The sequence below is a fragment of the Elgaria multicarinata genome, chromosome 10, assembly GCF_023053635.1.
Source record: "Elgaria multicarinata webbii isolate HBS135686 ecotype San Diego chromosome 10, rElgMul1.1.pri, whole genome shotgun sequence".
NCBI lineage: Eukaryota > Metazoa > Chordata > Lepidosauria > Squamata > Anguidae > Elgaria > Elgaria multicarinata.
Genome location: NC_086180.1, coordinates 38,056,769 through 38,078,144, shown reverse-complemented (window position 1 = coordinate 38,078,144; position 21,376 = coordinate 38,056,769). Strand labels below are relative to the sequence as shown.

Below are 21,376 nucleotides of genomic sequence, written 5' to 3'. Positions count from 1 at the left end.
TCCTCTATATATTACTAGATGTCATGGAGAAGATCTTTCTCCCTGAAATACTACTTTCTTGATGTAGGGATATTTGTTCATTCATTATGTAATCTGAAGTAGCACAATCCAGACATAAGTTTACTACCTCATTTAATGTTTGAGGGAACTAGGCCTTATATGGGCCAGGAAAGAAAGCAACTGACATAAGCAAAATAAGGGCATGTCTTCACCTACCAGAAATCGCGGGGTTGTCTGTAGGTTGTCCCTGTGCATCCATAGGATGCACAGGGGATCCCCGGGGCAATCCAAGACAACCAGGGACTTACCCCAGGATATCTGGGAACACGGATTTCCCAGTATTTCCTTGGTCCTGGGACCATCTCGAGGAGAGTGGGTGGTGTAGCCACCACTCCTGGGTTGTTCCTTCCCTGTGGGTAGCAGAGCCGGGCATGGAGCTGCACGGGGTGACTCTGGGCCCATGGAGATGGGACGGCAGCAATTTTCTCATTCCTAGGATGGGGGGGGGGGTTGGACACAGAGTTTGGCAGTGGGATTAACTTACTTTTTCACCACATGCATGGGACTCCTATTAAAAAAATGGTGACCACGACGTCCCTCTTCCCTTCTGGGATGTTGCACAGCCATATAGATGCTGGGGGAGGATCGCGGAAGTAGGTCAGTCCGTGATCCTTCCCCCTCCCCCTGCTACACCCTTAGGTGTAGATGTGCCCTAAGAGAATAATGTTGCTAGCATTTAATTTGGATTTCTTTAATGGTGTCTGGCTTAACTACAGTGTATTATTATTTTTTAGAATGGAACATAAAAAGATGCCACTAGTTAATCCCTCTGTTTTACATTTAGAATATTTGCACATACAGAAACAACTTCTTACCTGTATAACCAGCTTTGCAAACACAGTTGAAGTTTCCTGGGAAGTTCTGGCAGAGAGCACCATTTTTACAAGGGTTGGACAAGCATTCATTGATATCTCTCTCACAGGCCATTCCGGTAAAGCCACTGGAACAAGTGCAAGAAAATCCTCCCACTAGGTTATGGCAAGTTCCACCATTGTGGCAAGGCAATGGGAGACATTCGTCTATGTCTGTTTCACACAAGGTTCCATCATATCCTGGCATACATCTGCATGTAAAAGGCTGAAGAGGTTCATTTGCCACAATGATGACTGGAACACTGTCATGGCTCCTTAATTTAGGACTCACACCTAGTTTTCTTAAGCAGCTACCTCCATTTTGACAAGGATTTTGTAAACATGAGTCATGGTCCACAGATTCTATCCGAACTCCACTTTGGCGAAAGAGGATTTCTTTGATGCTTTCAAAGAAGGTAGTCACACCACCAGGATTCACATACTGATAGTTGTTCCGCTTCACAGCTGCCATCAAAAACGTCCGATTGCTCTCCTCATAAACTCCATAGAGTTGCACAGCAGTTCCTAATCCAATTAACTGTGAATTGGCAATTCGCAAAAAATGAAGGTAGTGATTGGTCAAAAATTCTCTCAAAGATTGCACACTGAGACGAAGCAGAATACTATTATCAATAGTGGCATTGCTGAATCCTGAAAAGAAAACCCGAATACTGCTAGTAACTGCATTGTGTAACCCATCATTGCTTAGGACAGTCAGATCAAATGTCCCATCTGTAGACCTTGCCAGGGAATTCAATTCACAAGTGCCTGGTGGAATATTGAAGAGGCTTGTAACTCCTGAAGTAAGAGAACACTGAAAGCTGTCTAAAACATCTGGATCCTGAGGTTTTACATTGCCTAATGTTCCTCCAGGGAACAGATTGCCATAATAATGAACAAAGATCTCTACTGTTCTAGGTTGGGATGGGTTATCATTCTGATCTATTACTTTTATGTGTACAGTTCCTGTGGAAGACATCTGAGGAATGCCGGAGTCTCTTGTAATCACTGACAAATAGAAATCACAAATTTGTTCTCTGTCAATTTCTCGAGTTGTGGTTAAAACACCAGCAGTGCTAAGACTAAAATAACTGGTTGCTGTGCCAGTGCTCAGCAAATAATAAGAAAAGGGGCCTTGATTTGGAGGAAGATCAGGATCAGATGACTGAAGGGCCATCACAAGGGTGCCAGCGCGGATATTTTCTATTATTTCCCCTTCAGTGGTGGAAAGGATAGGCCCATTATCATTGATATCTTCCAAAGTTACCAGTAAAGAGGCACTTCCTGTAGCTGATGGTGCTCCTGAGTCAATTGCTAACACAGATAAATTGTACACTGGTAAAGTCTCTCGATCCAATTCTGCAGTCACTGTAACCTGTCCTGTCTGTGGATTAATTGAAAAGGCACCATCGTTGTTCCCATTACCAATAAAATAGGAGAACCTGTTCCAGCTAGGGAGAGAGTCGGAGTCAAAGGCACTTACAAACGTGACATGGGTTCCAGTTGGAACACCTTCACTGATTTGTACATTGTAGACCTCCAAGCTGAAAACAGGGGGGTCATTGGCATCTAGTATTGTGATATTCACAACCACTTCATCTATATCTGCACCACGAATGCTTCCAGCATTTTTTGCAAGCACCTTCAGAGAGATCCTTTCTTCTTTTTCCCTGTCAAGAGGACCAGTGACATAAATCTGCCCACTGCTGTCATCAATTTGGAAACCCTTTCTTCTGCTATTGCCAAAGATGAGATAGTGGACTTCGCCATCAGTGCCCATATCACGATCACTTGCAAAGACTTCGCCCACAATAGTGCCTTTAGAAGCTGCTTCAGAAACCTCAAAATAGTAAAGCTTGGACACAAACCGTGGCACATACTCATTCGTTCCTTTTAAATGGATGTTGACGTTAGCAAAGCTGCACCTCTCTTCATCAGGAACATTAAATGCCTTGATGGTTAAATGATAGCTCTGTTTTGTTTCATAGTCTAGAAAGCCTTGAGTAGTGATAATTCCAGTATTGGGATCAATCACAAACAGATCACTGTCCGAAGACTGAACTGCATAGGCAATCACAGCATTAGGTCCAGAATCAGCATCGGTTGCACTGAGATGAATAACAGTTGTCCCACTTGGTGCATTTTCTAAAACACTTGGAAAGTAGTCCTCAGGGCTGAAAGCCGGAGAGTTATCATTCACATCAATGACATTCACGGTGATGCTACAGTACCCTGTCCTAGCAAGCCACCCTCCATCTATAGCACTAACAGTCATCTTGTGTATTTGGTATAACTCGTAATCAAGGGACTTGGCAAGCCTTAACGCACCAGTAGATGAGTTAATTGCAAAGTTCCCAGCCTCGTTTCCCGAAGAAATATTGTATTTGATTAGTCCATTCATAGCAGCATCTTTGTCCCTTGCTGACACAGTCCTGAGAATAGCCCCAACAGCATGACTCTCAGGAACAGTTATACTCATATGGCTTTGAGAGAACTCTGGTGTATGGTAATTTTCCTCTGTTACCACTATCTGCACAGTCACTTCTGATGAGAGAGGAGGGTTACCTTTGTCCTTAGCTTTTACTTTGACTAGAAACTTTTTATTCATATCGTTCATCAACGAAGATGCTACTGAGATCCAGCCTGTATTACTATCCAAGTTAAATTTACCTGTTAGGTTGTCATTTGAAATAATATATTCAACTTCTGAATTTAGACCAAAGTCCCTCGCATCGACTGCAGTAACTTTAATTAGTTTGGTCCCAACAGCTACATTTTTTGTGACGGGTGTAAAATATTGACTGGAGAGAAACTGGGGAGCATTGTCGTTACTATCCACAATGTTGATTGTGACTGTTGTCTCACTCAGCAAAGGGGGGGTGCCTCGATCCGAGGAGGTAACTATGAAACTGTGCCTGTTAAGATTTACATTGCTGGAACCACTGGAGTTTTGGAACTTTAAAGACTGCTTATTGAAAATTGTCCCCGTAGAAGCATTAATTCGGAAAAACTCTGACTGTGATTTAATGAAATAGAAAACCTGCCCATTAGATCCATCATCTGGATCGGTTGCAGATATCTGGGTCACCTTTGATCCAACTTCATTATGTTCAGGACAATCTAGGTAATAGGATGGTTTTGTAAATCGTGGGGAATTGTCATTGATATCTGTCACAAATATGGTCACGTCTGTGCTAACTGTCCATCCAGAGTCATGTGCTGAAACTCTGATTCTGTAGCGATCCGTATCTTCCCTGTTTAGAAGCCTGCTAATGGTTATATCCCCTGTGGTGGGATTTATAACAAATGGTATACTTGTATCCCTTATTGAATATCTGCTGACAGCATTGATGCCAATATCTTCATCTGATGTTGTGACTCGTGTAACAGTGTAACCCAAAGGTGCATTTTCAGGTACAAGAGCACTGAATATCTGAGAAAATTTGGGTGCATTATCATTTTCATCTAACACATTAATAACTACCTGGACAGTTGAACTCTGAATAGGGATACCTCTATCGGATGCTTTTATAGTTAGGGTGTACTGGGCCACATTCTCCCTGTCTAAAGGTCTGAGACTTCTGATTTCGCCATTGGCGTGATGGATACTGAAACTGTTCTCCGTATTGCCACTGATTATTTCATAATTTAACTGTCCATTGAGACCGCTGTCTTTGTCCACGGCAGTTACAGTAATTATTTTAGAAGGCAAAAGGTTCTCTAGCACTTCAGCAATGAATGGATCTTGTTCAAATAGTGGTGCATTATCATTTATGTCTATCACTGTAATTACTAGTTTTACATAAGAAGAAAATGGGGGAAAGCCCATATCTCTTGCTTCAATCCAGACAACATATTTCTGTATTGCTTCGTAATCTAAAGGTTGGCTGATGGAGACCTGCCCTGTTAGTTGGTCAATCTGAAAAGAGCTGCCGAGGTTACCACTGGCAATATAATAGGACAAAGAATCGCCTCTGGATGACAATCCAGAAATAGAAGTGACAAAAGTGCCAACTGCTTGATTTTCGGGAAATGTGAAACTGTGCTGTCCAGCTTGCACTTGAGGAAAATCTGCTCTGTTCACAAATCTTACAGTCACGGTTGTAGAATCTGTCTTGGGGCGCAGACTGCCATCATTCACGTTAACAGAAAAGGTCATTTCAGAAGTCCCAGACAGTCGGTCAGCAGCCATAATCGCACCTCGCGTTGGATCAATATGGAATTTTTCAGAATTCTTTCCGGAAAGGGAATAGTGAAGCTCAGCATTAGGTCCAGCATCAGCATCTGTAACTGTCACTGCAAATACAAATGTACCTGCAAAGGAAAACAAAAAGAAAACAATTAATGCAGTGAAAGTAAAAATTAGTGGTCACTGCATAGGGAATAAGAACATAAGAACCATGCTGGATCAGACTGAGGGTCCATCTAGTCCAGCACTCTATTCACACAGTGGCCAACCAGCTGTCAACCAGGGACCAACAAGGCAGGACATGGTGCAACAGCACCCTCCCACCCATGTCCCTCAGCAACTGGTGCACATAGGTTTACTGCCTTGGATACTGGAGGTAGGACATAATCATCAGGGCTAGCGGCCATTGATAGCCTTCTCCCTCCAGGAATTTATCCAGCCCCCCTTTTAAAGCCATCCAGATTGGTGGCCATCACTACATCTTGTGGTAGTGAATTCCATAATTTAACTATGCACTGTGTGAAGAAGTACTTCCTTTTATTTGTCCTGGATCTCCCACCAATCAGCTTCATGGGACGACCCCGGGTTCTAGTATTTTCAGAGAGGGAGAAAAATGTCTTCCTATCCACATTTTCCAAACCATGCATAATTTTTTACACCTCTATCATGCCTCCCATTAGCCTCCTTTTTTCCAAGCTAAACTGTCCTTTTCTGCCTTTTTCCCAGCTCTATAGTATCTTTTTTTTAGGTATGGTGAGCAGAACTGAACACAGTATTCTAAATGTGGTCACACCATTGATTTGTATAAAGGCAGTAAGATACTGGCAGTTTCCCCCCCTCAATTCCTTTTCTCATAATGCCTAACATGGAGTTTGCCTTCTTTACAGCTACCACACACTGTGTGGACATTTTCATCGAGCTGTCCACAACCCCAAGATTTCTTTCTTGTTTGGTCACTGCCAGCTCAGATCCCATCAGGTTATACTTGAAGTTGGGTTTTTTTGCCCCAATGTGCATCACCTTACACTTGCTTACACTGAACTGCATTGGGATGCCCACTCTCCCAGCTTTGAGAGATCCCTTTGGAGCTCTTCACAGTCCCTTTGTATTTTAATGACCTTAAATAATTTTGTGTCATCGGCAAACTTGGCCACTTCACTGCTCACTCCTAATTCCAGATCATTTATGAACAAGTTGAAAAGAATTGGTCCCAATACCAATCTCTGTGGGACCCCACTATTTACTTCCCTGTATCGGGAGAATTCACCATTTATTCCTACTCTCTGTTTTCTGTTCTCTAACCAGTTACTGATCCATAAGTCATGCCCATCAGCAGATATAGTGTTTATACTTTGGGCCTATTTCCTTCTTTTCATAGTAATTTAGATAATTAGATGAGAGCATAGATTTTCAACCACTGGAGGCACACAGTAATATAAATGTATTTATGCAATTTCCCCCCATAAATCAGATAACAGCACTCATGTAAGAGTTTACAAAATGGGTATATTGATATGCAGCAATGTGTATGAGGCACTTGATCCTCTATCTTTAAAAATATCTTAAGCACACTTGCTAGAAATTTTAAGTGCGACTGCCATCAATAATAGTAAACATCTGAGTAAAATGAGTTTAGGATATTGTTGTTAGTATTGATGAAAGCAAACAACATATCATATTAATTCAAAGGTCTATCATATATTCTGTCATATATTCTACTAAACAACGCTTTATATTACAAAACAAAAGTGAATTGTCAAGACTGGAGGTACACAGGTTTTATGTATCCCCACACCATAATTATACCCCACACCCTGCCAACAATGTAGGGTTCTATCTAAATAGCATGTTATGCTTTTTCAAATCAAATGTACATGCATGGTATAGACTGAATATTTACCTCAGTCTTACAGCCTGATATTATGCATTATTTATTCAAAAGGAACCCCCTCTAAGTTCAATCTGCTTACTCTTAATCAAACTCATGGCTGTTGTCTAAGTTTATTTGAACCACAGATGAGATGAAATAAAGGAGTAGGGATGGATGGACTCACACGTGTCTGGCTCCGTCGGACGCTTGCAAAGCTTGTGGTGCTGCATGAGCTGCTTTGCAGCTTGGCGAGCGCCCGACAAGGTTGTGAGCCTGTCTGCCTTGGACCGGAACCTCTGTTGTTGTGCACAAGGGAGGCTCCAGAAATTGCGTATCTCCTACCTTGCGTAAATGGCAACTGTAAACGCTCTATTTACGCAAGATTAAAGGTGTGACCATTCCGTTCACACTTTTAACTGTGTCTAAATGGGGCCTTAATGGCTGCCATTTACGCAATGTGGGAAACATGCAATTTCTGGAGCCTCCATTGTTGCGACCAATGGAAGTTCTGGAAATTGCATATGTCATACCTTGCATAAATGATGCCTTTATGGTTGTCATTTACACAGGATAGGAGATATGCAGTTTCCAGACCAAGACAGATGGCTGCTGGGGCTGGGCTCTCTTTGGGCTGCGGGGACATGGAGGCAAGCACAGGGAGTCAACTGGGCTCCTGAATCCAGTTGGATGCTGCAACATCCCTATGAAGGAGGTCAAGTTTGGGAACCTTTTTTCAGTCCCCACAAAGGCACCCCCTTTTGAGAGATTTTGAAGAGGAAGTACAAAGATGTTCTTAGGGAGAAAGAAGTTACATGTCAGTCAAGGTACATGTTAACAGTCCCTGTTGTGCTCCACTGATCTAATGGGCAATGAAACTAGGGTGACCATATGAAAAGGAGGACAGGGCTCCTGCATCTTTAACAGTTGTATTGAAGAGGATATTTCAGCAGGTGTCATTTGTATATATGGGGAACCTGGTGAAATTTCCTCTTTATCACAACAGTTAAAGCTGCAGGTGCCCTGCCCTCTTTTAAATCTGGTCAATCTAGTATAGCTCCTGCAGCTTTAACTGTTGTGATGAAGAGGGAATTTCACCAGGTTCTCCATATATACAAATGACACCTCCTGAAATTCCCTTTTCTATGCAACTGTTAAAGATACAGGAGCCCTGTCCTCCTTTTCATATGGTCACCCAAAATGAAACCAGCAGTGCAGTTCAACAATCCTGGCATTCTGCACCAATGGTATATGCATATGAACACAGATTATTATTATTATTATTATTATTATTATTATTATTATTATTTATTTATTTATATAGCACCATCGACATACACCCCAAAACACATCACACTGAAAACAAATGCAGTGCAGAAGGACAGCACTTAGAAGTGTATCCAATTTATACAATTATGAGTTGCAGAAACCTGCTACAACACAAAGATCTCCTTCGTGGGACTGGGGTTCTTGTTTTCCCATATGTACTGATGGTTTCATTGCCTGCCAGAATCAGGTTTTTTAAAAGAAACCTCACATTCTTTTTCTCCTCAACATGGAGAACTTTGTAATGTTGGTAAATTCTTATCAAAATCGAACTGAAACAAAATTCTTACCCATTGCTAATTAAAATGAAATGGAACATTGACCACATTTCTTCAATTTTGTTTCTACGTGTGCTTTTAAGAAGTCCAAATTAAATGTTCTTGCAAGGCCCTTAAAGAGGGAAATCTGTTAAGAGATGTCACCTCACAATTGTCAGTCAACCACAAGAACCTATTGTCTGTGCCCTTGTAAGGATTTACAATATTCAAGATATAGAGCGTCTTCAGATGAGTGTTTTATAGCACGCTCGTTACTGGACACTCATGGATTTTCACGGGACATTTTCATGATGCCATCTGCCTCCTGCATGTCTCCCATTCCTTCTGCTTGTTTTTCCATCACAAAAAAGACCCGGAAAATCTGATATTTTTAGCTGTAACAAAAATTGCCCTCATTTCCTGCTGTGTGCAAGAGAAGCTGTGCAATAGAAACACCCACTGAATGGGCCATGTGGTCATTGCTTGCTTCCTCTTTTTTCCCTGTGTGAAGAAAGAGGAAGCTGTTTGTCCCTATTGTGGGACAGAAGGAGGAGGCAAAGCGACGGTAGGGAAATGTGATTCCCTTGCCCCCCTACATCTGATGATGCTCATTAACCAGAAAGTTTTTGTTGTTGTTTTTAAATTAAATTATTTTACCAAGATTTGGCTGATTGTAGACACTGAGGGCTCATAATGGTGCAGGTCTTGTTGCCCATCTCACCACATAGAAACCGCATAGATGGGAAGGAGCAGTTTCCCATAGGTTGTGGCAGTGCTGTGATGGAAAAATGCCTATATACACATGAAAAACTTGGTGATCAATGTGATTACACAGCCTATTTCTCTCCCTTACTGTCTTGGCTAATAAGCACATTATAAGATATGCTCATGTTATCAACTTACCTGAACTTGTTGGTGAGGGAATATGAGTGACATAAGGATGATGTTGAAATTTGGGGGGATTGTCATTGATATCTGCAATAGTGACAAGAACACTTGTAGAACTCGAAAGCATCTTTGGGAAGCCGCCATCCTTGGCCACAATGATCAAAGTGTAGTTTTCCTTCGTCTCTCTGTCCAACAAAGCACTTGTGATGATCTGTCCAGTGGAAGGGTTGATTGTGAACTGCGAATTTCCACCACTAAGACTATAGCTGCATAAAACAAGGAGAAAGGCATTTCCATACCTAATTTTATGTGAAATATGTTTATTATTTATATTTCTGTATATTGCATACAGGGAATCAAGGTGCTCCTATTTATTAAAAAAAAAATTAAGTCCTTCGTATTCATTCAAAACAATCTACAGCGGCTTTACTTCAATGTAAAACACAACATACGAAAGCGTAATCAAACAAAAATGCAATCACAGAACCAGTAGCAATAAAATGATAGAGATTAATTAGGGCATAAAGACAATAATGCTTATATCTTTAGCCATGAATTGTCTTCTAGATGAGCGAGAAAACTGCAGTTTGTTCCCTCTATTTCTGTTTTGTTTTTCTCCCATCCATTTGCTAGCCTTCCCAGCAATTTCAGGGCACAAAGCACCTCAAACAAGCAATGGATAAGCCACAGTTCCAGATATAGAAAACAGAACAGCATGGTTTCAACAAGCAAAACTTTGTAAACCAATACCTAAACATGGCTTCTATTTGCACCTTACGATTAACTGAACCGCCCAGAGAGCTCTGGCTATTGGGTGGTATAGAAATGTAATAAATAAATAAATAAATAAATACTTTGGGTGGGGGGAATTATATGTCCAATATCTACAATTACACATGTTTCTATATCCTGTGACCCTCGGAGAGTCTTGCTTGGTTACGTGGATGAACAGATACAGCCCCTATGAAAAGAGATGGTTCCGATTCTATTGATTACTGCCAGAATTTTGGTTGCCAGAAACTGGAAGAGTAATGCTATCCCCACACTAAAAGAATGGTTGTGCAAAGTCTGAAAATTAGCAGGAATGGCCAAGGCAGGATCTACACTACTGCTTTAAAATGGTTTATTACAGTAGTGACAACTGTTGAAGCCCAGGACACACTCATTATACAGTTTTCAAACCATTTTCAAAGTGTCAGATCCTGCTTGGTGTATATCTGACCTAAGTTAACTGAATGTACTCGTTTAAGAGATGGTAGTAAAAAAAAACCTGCTTGTTTTTCCAATACCTGGCATGCTTTCACTGTTCATATGAGAGACAGATATAATTTAGACATTGATAGCTTACCAATATACTCTCTATAATCTCTGTGACAGGCATCACCTTATATCCTTGTCAATTTCCAAATCTATGTTTATATGCAATTTGTTGTTGTTGTTGTTGTTGCTAATATGATGATGTTAAAACAACAACAATCAACCCTCATCCTGGCTTTTATGGACTCTCACTTAAAGATCTGCTATCGGAAGTAAAATAAAGATGCGAAGACCTTGATTTGATTGCAATGAACTCCTACAGTTAAACTCTAGTAACATTCTAGTAGATGACAATTACCAGCTGTTCTTTTTTGGATTCTGCATACAAAACACATAATGTATAATATACCGTGTTTCCCCCAAAATAAGACAGTGTCTTATATTAATTTTTGCTCCCAAAGATGCGCTAGGTCTTATTTTCAGGGGATGTCTTATTTTTCCATGAAGAAGAATACGGTACATATTTATTGTTGAACAAAAAAAAAAGGTCTTATTTTCGGGGGGATGCCTTATATTACAGCGAGAGGCAAAACTGGAAGTAAGTCTTACTTTCGGGGAAACATGGTATGAATGTGAAGAAGTATATACTTCAATTTAGTAACCCAGAGAAGTGTTGTCTTATTGATTGTAGTATGTATTCCCTTACTGATTGTTTACATAGTATGTATAATTTATAATAATAAATTTTAAAACCAACCAACCTTGGTTTGTTTGCAGGAATTTATTTGGACAGAGCAACAAGCCAGATTTCCACAAATGATGCCATGGGTTAGCATTATGTGTGAACCCAGGCTATTGTCTCCTATCCCAAATGCCTTGCAAAATAGTACAGTCTTAATTTGCTACCTGAACCCCATTTGTGGAAAGCAAATCAGCCCTCACCAGACAAGGGAGCTATAATATCAGTGTCACTACTAGAACAGCCCTGACCTCTGTAGCCACCACACATCAGGCAATGGGGAAGTATAGAGCAAAGCTTCCAAAGATTTTAACATATTTATTTTATTTTTGGGGGGAAAACCAACTGCTTAAACCACCCTTCATGGAAAGGATTCCAGGGCAGTTTGAATAAAATGAGTGGGTAGGTTCATATTTAGATTTATTTTATCTATTTTAAAAATGTGCATCCTGCCATTTTTGCCAAAAACCCAGATTAGCTAATAATTATACGTGGGAAGGCAGTTCTTAAAATGTCCTGGCCCCAGATCATTGAGGGCTTTGGAAGAACAAACCAGAATTTTGAATTGGGCTCAGAAACCAACTGGAGGCCAGTGAAGTGATGTAACATCACAGTCAAATGCTTTGTGTGACATGCTCCAGTTAAAGAACATGCTGCTGCTTCTGGACCAGTTGTAATTCTGGATTACTTTTTAAAGACAGTTCTATATATAACACATTACTGCAGCCTAATCCAAAGTATAATGGCCAAATCCCTTTTGTCCATCATTACTAATAAACTTTTGAATATCAGTATAAAATAAATAAGGCTCATGGTAATCATGGTAAGACTATTTAATATGCATGCAAATAAACAATGACTTTAAGAGATTTATAGTATCGGTGGATAATTTTAGGACTGCAGCCTAATTAAATAAATAGAAAAATATTAGTTTAGTCACAGTTCTGATTGTTAACACTGTATGAAAGAGTGTTGAAGAGCTATTATTAACCATCACTGATTTTTTTTTCATTTATTTTACTCGCTGGAACACAGGAATAGTCTACTTGATCTATAGCTGGCCTAATCTTCTGATAGAGCTGTACGATCTATAATATGATCCATAAATACATGTATTATTGACCTATAGAGTCTGTATACATACCTTTCTATGAGTCATTAACTCATAAGAAAAGACCTCTTCAAGTGGTAGGTCTGCATGTAAGTGAGTATGTTGCATTCAGTTTACATTTTTTCTACTTTATAGTTACTGACATAATTTCTTTCCCAAAAGAGGAAGAATGAATTTGAGTTTGAAGTGATACCCATTTTGTTATGTATTATATTGTATTTAATGTTGTTCCCCGCCTTGATCCAGAGGGAGAGGTGGGTAAGAAATATATTATTATTATTATTACTATTATTATTATTATTAATAATAATAATAATAATAATTGTTATTGTAAATCTCAAAGCACAATGGGCCAGGTTGAATGATGATCATAGGTTAAACAAGCTATGGTGTTTGTTTGAGCCCTGGTGCATGCCCGGTGCAGTTTGCCTAGTGAGGGGCGGTTGTGACGTCAAACTCCAGGCAGCATGGCTTGTTGGAGGGGGAAAACAACCCTCAAATAACCCTACAACTCATGGGTTATCTGAGGGCTGTTTTCCCCTCCAACAAACCACATCGCCTGAGTTTGGATGGCATGACAAGCTGCGTCCAGGTGTGCGATGAGGTAAGTGGCACCCAGCATGCACTGTGGCTTAAGCAAGCCACTATGGCTTGTTTAACTCATAGTGGTTGTGCAAACCAGGTCAATGTTTCACATATATAAATGTGTTCATCTACAGAGATATCCATGACTGCAGCAGCAATACAGTTTGAAATTATCAAGAAGATGAATGTTAAGATAATTACTTGGAGATATTACATTATTTTCTAATTTTAAGTCAAAATGAGGAAGGGAAAAGATAATAAGAAATGTCGAGTAATTGCCTAAAGACTATAAGTCAGCTGACGTGAATGGTAAGAAGCATTCATAACTAGCCAATTCTAGGAAAAGGCCATAGGAAGAAAAGAAAAAGAATGTTCAATTATTACTTAATATAAAAGTCATGACTTTATAATGTAGTGGTGTTCATAACCTACAGATAAGGGAGAAGGAGAGGAGGGAACTTCCACCATCACTGAGTCCCAAGAGACTATTTTCAGGTGAGTGTCACTTTTCAAGTAATTTTGGGATTGGCTATAAGATAGCAGTAAAAAAAAAGTGAAGCAAGCAATCATGTCTCTGATATCACAGTTCCTTGGGATTTAATATGTAAGAAATCTGATTGACAACAAGGATAATTCTCCTTGCTGCTACTGTATATCACACATTTCATGTCCTACTGTTATTGTGGGCATTTCCAGAGATGGTATGCTGAATAAAATCTCTTATGTGTCGATATGGCATATGAGATTGCTCACGGGACTAGTGCCTTAAAGTAACAATTGTACATGTGGTCAATTTCGTGCCTACTCAGCAGTAAGTTTCAAAGCAGATAATCATATCACTCAGAACTAAATTTATTATGTAAAAACATATTACACATTTTAAACACATTTTTTTAAAAAAACCCAAAAAGTAAGTCTTTAAATGTAATAGTGATTTTTTAAAAAAATAAAAAAGGGATTGAAAGGGTATTTTGATTGCCAGAACCCTGGTAAATAGCCATATCCTGGTAAATATTCCAATAGATATAACTCAGCCATGGCATCTCCTGGTGGTTCCTTCTCCAGTCTTCTTATCCAACCTCTCCCCAACTTACTATGATCTAGATTCCAGGAATTTCACATAGGAATTAGGGGAAGAGGGGTGGATGACAGAGCTGGGTAGCGAATGGGGGATTTAATCTATTTTGGGGTGCAATCCTATGCATGTTTAGACAGAAAAAAAGTCCTCCAACACCCCAACCAGCCATGCCCCAGCCAGCTATTGGGTGGGGTGGGGTGGGGGAGTGCTGGGACTTATAGGACTTATTTCTGTCTAAATATGCATGGAATTGCATCCATAGTTAGTAAGTTGGTTGGTTATAAAAACATTTATATACTACCTTTCTGCCACCACAAGGTGGTTTACAACCCTCAAAATGCAGTCATGGTACAATAAAACCACTATACAACAAATAAAACAATAAAATGAAGCTACAACAAATAAAATAATAAAATAAAACTACGGTGGGGACCCCGTGTCGCTCCAGAGGTTGCTCGACCTCAAAGTTCATCAACGCAAAACAGCACAGCCAGTGGTCATAGAAAATGGGTATTGTACAATAAACTGTGCATATCAAATTGTTACACATAACTATTGGGTACTTGATAGCATTTTTTGGGCGTTCCTTATCTGATCGTTGCCCTATTTATTATACTGCTAACTGTAGTCCTGTGGTTTAATCTTCCCCTAGTGGCTCTGATATCAGTGGGGTGGTGAATTCACTCCAGATTTCATTCAGAAACAGTCAGAATTGCATAGGAGCTATCCAAGGTGTTCCACATAAATGTAAACTGTTTGTGACATTCTTGTTGTTTACAAAAGCTTTCTGCTCTCTTCCATAATGAATTTTTTTTTTACTAATCTATGCAAAGTTTGGATTTCTGGGTTGTTTACCCATGTCTCAGGCTTTATAGTTCTGTTTAATTCATATAAATACCTTGCATTTGAGCATCTTTACAAAATGTGATGGATGAAAGATTTTTTTTAAAAAAAAAATCTTACTCACTAAGGTTGCAATCCTGTACACACTACAGTGGGGCTTACATCTGAGTAGTCATATACTGGATTGTTCTCTGAGGCTGAATGTCTGACTATATTTATTTCCATAGCAAAATATCAATTGATTTCCAAAACTTCACTCCAAGCTATGTATGTATATATCAAATGTCATTGTAAAGAATACTTAAAAATGTATCACTACAAATCAGTTTTGGCAGATGCAAGGATAAAACCTCAAATCAGACACCTATTAAGGGTCGCAAGGTAGAAATGATAAAACAGAATTGTGCGCAGAGTCTCTTTAGTAGAAGTAGCAGTAGTAATTTTAAAAATGTCACAATAAACTCTCCTTTGCAATGCCATTTCCACATGCTTATAAGACTTCCCAAATCCAAGTATCTATGAAATAAAATGACATGCAATCAAAAAGGTTCATTATTCCACAATTTTATACTGTTTTTGGGATGCTTCTCCGGCAAACTGTAGAGATGCCAACAGTACTAAGGCTTTAAACAAATTAGCAAGAAAGTAACTGCATTTTAATATTTTGCATGCTGTTTTATTCCTTTTGCACTTTAATAACTGCAAATTACTGTTATTTTAAAATATGTGAAGCAAGTAGTTTAGCCCCATTTGTGCCTTTTAGGAAACAGTAAACTAATGTTTATATTTACTGAAGCCAAATGGAAAAGAGCTTATCTTGGTTTTCCTGAATGACAGGTAATGATTAGTAACAAACATGAATCTTCTCTGCATTCCATTAGCAACACATCACTCTTCTGAGTGAAATGCTGAAGCTGACACAGCCACTTAACCTCTTCATTTTCCCCCTTCTTCTCAACAGTCAACAATGGGAATTTCCCAGCTTCCCAGGTCAAACGTGGCAGCGGCAGTGGAAATGTGCAAGCCATTTGGCCATAAAACAAATCAGCTAGACACTGACGTTTCCGAGTGGTAGAAAGAAAGAAAGCCATTCATTTGCCTTGCACACATTCTTTCTTTGTATGCTTAACTTTGGCAGAAAGGTTACTATTTCCTCTGAACCTGCTCAGTAGGACCAAGACAAATAGGTTTGCCATCGGATCCAAAGCTGTTTACTACATGGAAAGATAAGACATATAAACGATTGCATTGTATTTCCGTAGCTATCATCAATTCACCATTCAATTCACACTAGGGAAAAGCTTAATTGCCTTCAGAAATGTTATAAATCCAGTTTTCAGATCTTAACATGTGAGGTTAAGAATTTAAAATACATATTCATGTTTCTGAACACAGGTCATCCGTCATAGAGTGCACAAACTGCAGGATGGGACCCAGATAAGTCAAAGGAAAGGGCTCTGTGCCTGCAGGCCAATTTGAAGGAGCTGGCACCTGAATGTGTAGTGGTTGCTGCCAGATTTGTGCATATCTGTCATGCGCCATTGTAGATTTGGTGGCCAAAGTACCCTTCAGAAGGATCACTTGCGAATTACCACGTTCCTGCCTCTTTTCACCATGGTCCATCATTTTTGAAGACATCAAATTCGTGGAACTGTTCTGTCCATCATATAATGGTGGCAGTTACCAGCACAGGAATTACACGGCCAAGTCTGTGAGACTTGTTTTCTCATAATGGATGAACCGTATGAACCCAGAAATGGCACTGTTATGCTTGGTCTCTTGTGTCACCTTGGAATGTTGATGCAATGCCACAGGTTATAATGGTCCACAGGATCATGCCTTGCGTTTGAAAGGTAGTTTCAAGAGTGGCATCGGCACCAGTTCAGTTTAGACTAAGCTTTAGTAATATTGTTCAGTGCACCATTAATTCTTCAGGCTATATGAAATCATTTCAAGGACTATGGGAGAACAGGTCCTAAAGTAATACATCAAACAGCATCAAAAGCACCACAAGCACAGATCATACCTGATAATAGCATTCACTGATGCATCAGAATCTGAGGAGTTTACAAGCAAAACATCTGTCCCCGTAGGCGCATCCTCCGGAATGGTTTTGGAATACATATTAAAGGCAAATTTAGGGATGTTATCATTGACATCATCTACTTTGACAGCAATAGTCCCAGTACCAGTAAGGGCCGGACTTCCTAGGGAAATAAAGAGATTTGAAATGCTAGAGGTTACACAAGTTGCAGGCCTAACACTGGATATGCCACTCTTCATTTATTATCTCACACTTGAACATGTCACAGTTCACAGCGCTAGAAAGTAAAATCCAAAGAATGGGCAAGGTCACTTTTTATTTTGAAAGGCAGTCATACGAACTCAGAGTATGAAGCCACACAGGAAAAGTTTTGAATCTCATATTGTTCAATAAAGAAAGGGTTTTTCTGTTTGCAAAGAGAAATTGAGAGCAATGACCCAATGACCCAAAGCAATCCAGCTTAATTTGATGACCGACCAGTGAATGCCACCACAGTAAAATGAGGGCACAACTGAATGTTGCGTGCCAATACATATAAGAAAATCTGGATGTCCACATTCGTTACAGGGAAGTCAAGTGGGGCAGAAAAGCAACTGGGGAAGAAATGCTTAACCATGTCCTCTGCATAGAACACCTGCTGCACAAGATATGCACAGAATCATAAAATTGTTGAGTTGGAAGGGGCCTACAAGGCCATGAGTCCAACTCCCTGCGAAATGCAGGAATCCACTTTAAAGCATACCTGACAGATGGCTGTCCAGCTGCTTCCTCCATGGAGTTCCAGATGTACATTTAAAAGGGTAAAGACACCTCTGGAACCTCACAGCAGGGGAGGGGGGGAAGTGGAAGAAAAGTGAAGACAGCAACATGAAAATGGACCGGGGGGGGGGGGGGGCGCTAAATATCCTTTTGGTGAACAATGTAATGCCAGAGCTACATGAAATGCTCAGAAATTAATAGCAACCTGTGCAGATTACTGCTGCTCCCAAAATCAAATGAACAGACAGAAAATACACTGTAACTGAGATCAAAGCATTACAATTTATTATTTGTTATTATGCATTATGTAAACTGCAGGTGGATCAACATTTATGTAGACCCCAGTATATTAATTATATCATTACCCTGCTATATAGAAGCAATTTGACAGGGGTGGAATTTTTGTTCAACTGAAACCTGTTGCTTTGCAACAAGGCTGGAGTCAAACATCCACTGAATAGGGCCTCAGAGTAGAAGTTATGTATTATTAGAAAGGTTGAGCTTTTTCATGGAATAAACTAAGCTTTCTCACAGTAGGGAAGCTAATCTTTCAAAATGTATTCCAATTCAGGCAAAGTCATGAACACATGGCTGTGATTTTGAATTTGTTAATAGAATACCCATGATTTATTTAGAGTTCACCCTATTTTAACTGGAGTGCATAAGGACAACTCAGCAAATCAATTTATCCTCCTCTAAAAGAAATCCTTAAGCATGTGAGCAATGAGAACCAAACATAGGAAACTGAACACATTTTCTTTAAATGCAAACTCCTAACCTAAACCCTAAAATAAAGTATCTAATAGAGACTTACTGAACTTGGTGCCCTCCAGATGTTTTGGACTACAAGCCCTATTGGCCAATATGGCTGGAGCTGATGGGTCCTACAGTCCAAAACATCTGAAAGGCACCAAGCTGGGAGAGAATAATATGATGAAATAAATGCAAGTGCAATGCTGCACTACGCGGTGCATATCCATATTAAAAATAACTTAATATAAATGCATTCCGGGTGCTATATTACTGTCTCCTACAATCTCGTTTTTAAAAAAATGACTACTTTTTTGAAGTTTTCACACATTTGCCCATGGTCTGGAAACCTCCCACTAGACTATTGCAATGCACTGTACATGGAGCTGCCTTTATAAATCGTTTGGAAACTGAATGGGGAAATACGATTATTAAATGGCACCAGGCATTTCAACCACATTATACCCATGTTTTGTCAGCTGCACTGGTGCTCAGATTGTTTCTGGGCCCAATTTAAAGGGGTGGTTTTAACCTTTAAAGCCCTTATCGGGTGGGACGAGGTTAGTGGAAAGAGCACTTTCTTCTGGATATGCCTACTTGATCCTTAACATCTTCATCAGACACCCTCTTCTGAGTGCCCCCCCTAAATCAATTGAGGAAGCTAGCTGCTAGGGAGAAAGCTTTCTCGGTGGTGGCATCCCAGCTACCTGACAGCCTCTTCTGTCTTTATGGTCCTTTCGGCACTAAGTGAAGATGGTTTTTTAATTCATTCAGACATTTTAAACAACTTGTGTTTTTCCAATCTGGGCGCTTTAATTTATGATTCATATTTTTATTTTATTTTATTTATTTATTTATTACATGTTTATACCGCCCAATAGCCGAAGCTCTCTGGGCGGTTTTACTGTTATCTCTCTTTCTTCCTTTGCTGGAAAGAACAGATTTAATGTTGCTTTTAACTGTTTTGATATTATATTTTAATGTTGCATCTTATTCTTTAAAAATTATTTAAGCTGCCCAGAGAACCTTTGTTCTTTGTATAGTTGTATGGACAGACATACAAACATAGTAAATAAATAAATACAATTGCACTTCTTTTACTCTAACTAACCCATCCATGATACACAAAAGACTGTAATTAGTAAGTCTCTTTTTCTTCTTCTTTTCTCTTAATTAATGATCTTGTATTTCATGGACTTGTTCAGACAACACGCCATGCCATGGTCAGGCGGCTAACCCTTTTGCAGCAAATGGTTAGTGGTTGTGTTTAAACTGTGGTTTTATAGCCACCATGGTTAGGAATGGTTCGCATGACATGCTACATCATGGTTCACATGCTTGACCTCCACCACAGCTTAGTGTGTTGTCTGAAGAGGGTCTATGTTATATTCTTTCTTTGTATGGCCTATGTTTTCAACTTTATTTAAAAAAATGTTATGCTTAAAGATTACACTGGAACTTGCATACAAGCTATCTCTGAAGACCCCTACCTACACACAAACACACAGAAACGTGTTTCAGTATTAAGTTCTTGGCACTGATTTGTTTGTGACATTCATATCCTTTCTTTCTATAAAAAAATAGCCATAATGAGGGCCAAATGAAATGTTCTTCTGATTGGCTGACTTACTTGAGTGTAACCATGTATGGCCCTGATTACACCCTTCTATTTTCATCTCCAAATTCTACCCTCAACAATAACAGTGGGGACCTTTTTTAATATTCTTGTGAGGCATTGGAATTTTAGGGACAAAAATGGGAGGGGAAGCTTAAATCCCCCCTTCCTGAATTGTCATGGCCCTGATTCAAATTGTGGCTTTGCACTCTTATACTCAGATAATTAAGCCAGTGATTCATAGCTCTGCTATGCATGATTGGCAGAATGTTTAATCTTTAGTCTGGTGCTGTGGCAAACAATCTCAATCATAAGCAATAATATGGTTTCTAATAAAATTTCAGTCCTGCTTCTTATTTATACTTCAATGTTTGTCATTCATGCTCACAACAGTAGATGCACATGTTGGATTCCACATTAAATGTGCCAGCAACTTTGACATGTTTTTACAAAGTTTGAGCGTTGGTTGGTGGTTGTACATTACACATGAACAAGAATGCAGGCATGTGCAACCATCTAAGAACTGATTAAACACTCTATAAACTAAAGTGCCTAATGGTACCATCTTATGAATGTTTAGAGAGCTTCGGCTATTGGGCAGTATAGAAATGTAATAACTAATTAACCAAATAAATTATTTCTACAATTGATAGCATTTCCCAGCCAGCCCTGCAGCTTTAACTGTTGTGATGAAGAGGGAATTTCACCAGGTACTGCATTATTATTATTATTATTATTATTATTATTATTTATTTATATAGCACCATCAATGTCTGCTGAAATTCCCTTTTCTATACAACTGTTAAAGATACAGGAACTCGGTCTTCCTTTCCATATGGTCAGCCTACCTTAAACTTGAAAGTAAAACAATCTTGCTTAATCCAAATCCTGGGAAAGTTGGGAGGGTTTGGCTTCCTAGTGTGAAATTCTCACTCTGAATGGAAAGCCTACTAGATTATCTATCTGTGCAGAAAAGCTGCCATCAAAAACTATGAAGTGATAACTACGTAACACTTACTATTGGGATGATCCATGTTGCACAGAATCTGACTGAAGCCATATGATTTTATCTTGGATAATATCTCTCTTTTCAAAATCTCAAGTCAAGCCAATATATGCTTTGAAGTGACACTCAAAAGATGTATAATGCATCCAGA

At 39.4% G+C, this 21,376-nt stretch overlaps 1 protein-coding gene across 2 annotated transcripts in view; it reads right to left on the bottom strand.

The window, feature by feature from the left end:
* Window positions 1-21,376, bottom strand: part of FAT4 (FAT atypical cadherin 4) — a 146,396-nt gene that overhangs the window by 33,053 nt on the left and 91,967 nt on the right. For both annotated transcript variants that reach the window (XM_063136006.1, XM_063136007.1), the window contains exons 7-9: window positions 17,078-17,258; window positions 9,454-9,704; window positions 876-5,225 (exon numbers count right to left, since the gene is read on the bottom strand). In XM_063136006.1, the coding sequence (XP_062992076.1) occupies window positions 876-5,225; window positions 9,454-9,704; window positions 17,078-17,258 (4,782 nt within the window). The remainder of the gene's footprint in view (window positions 1-875; window positions 5,226-9,453; window positions 9,705-17,077; window positions 17,259-21,376) is intronic.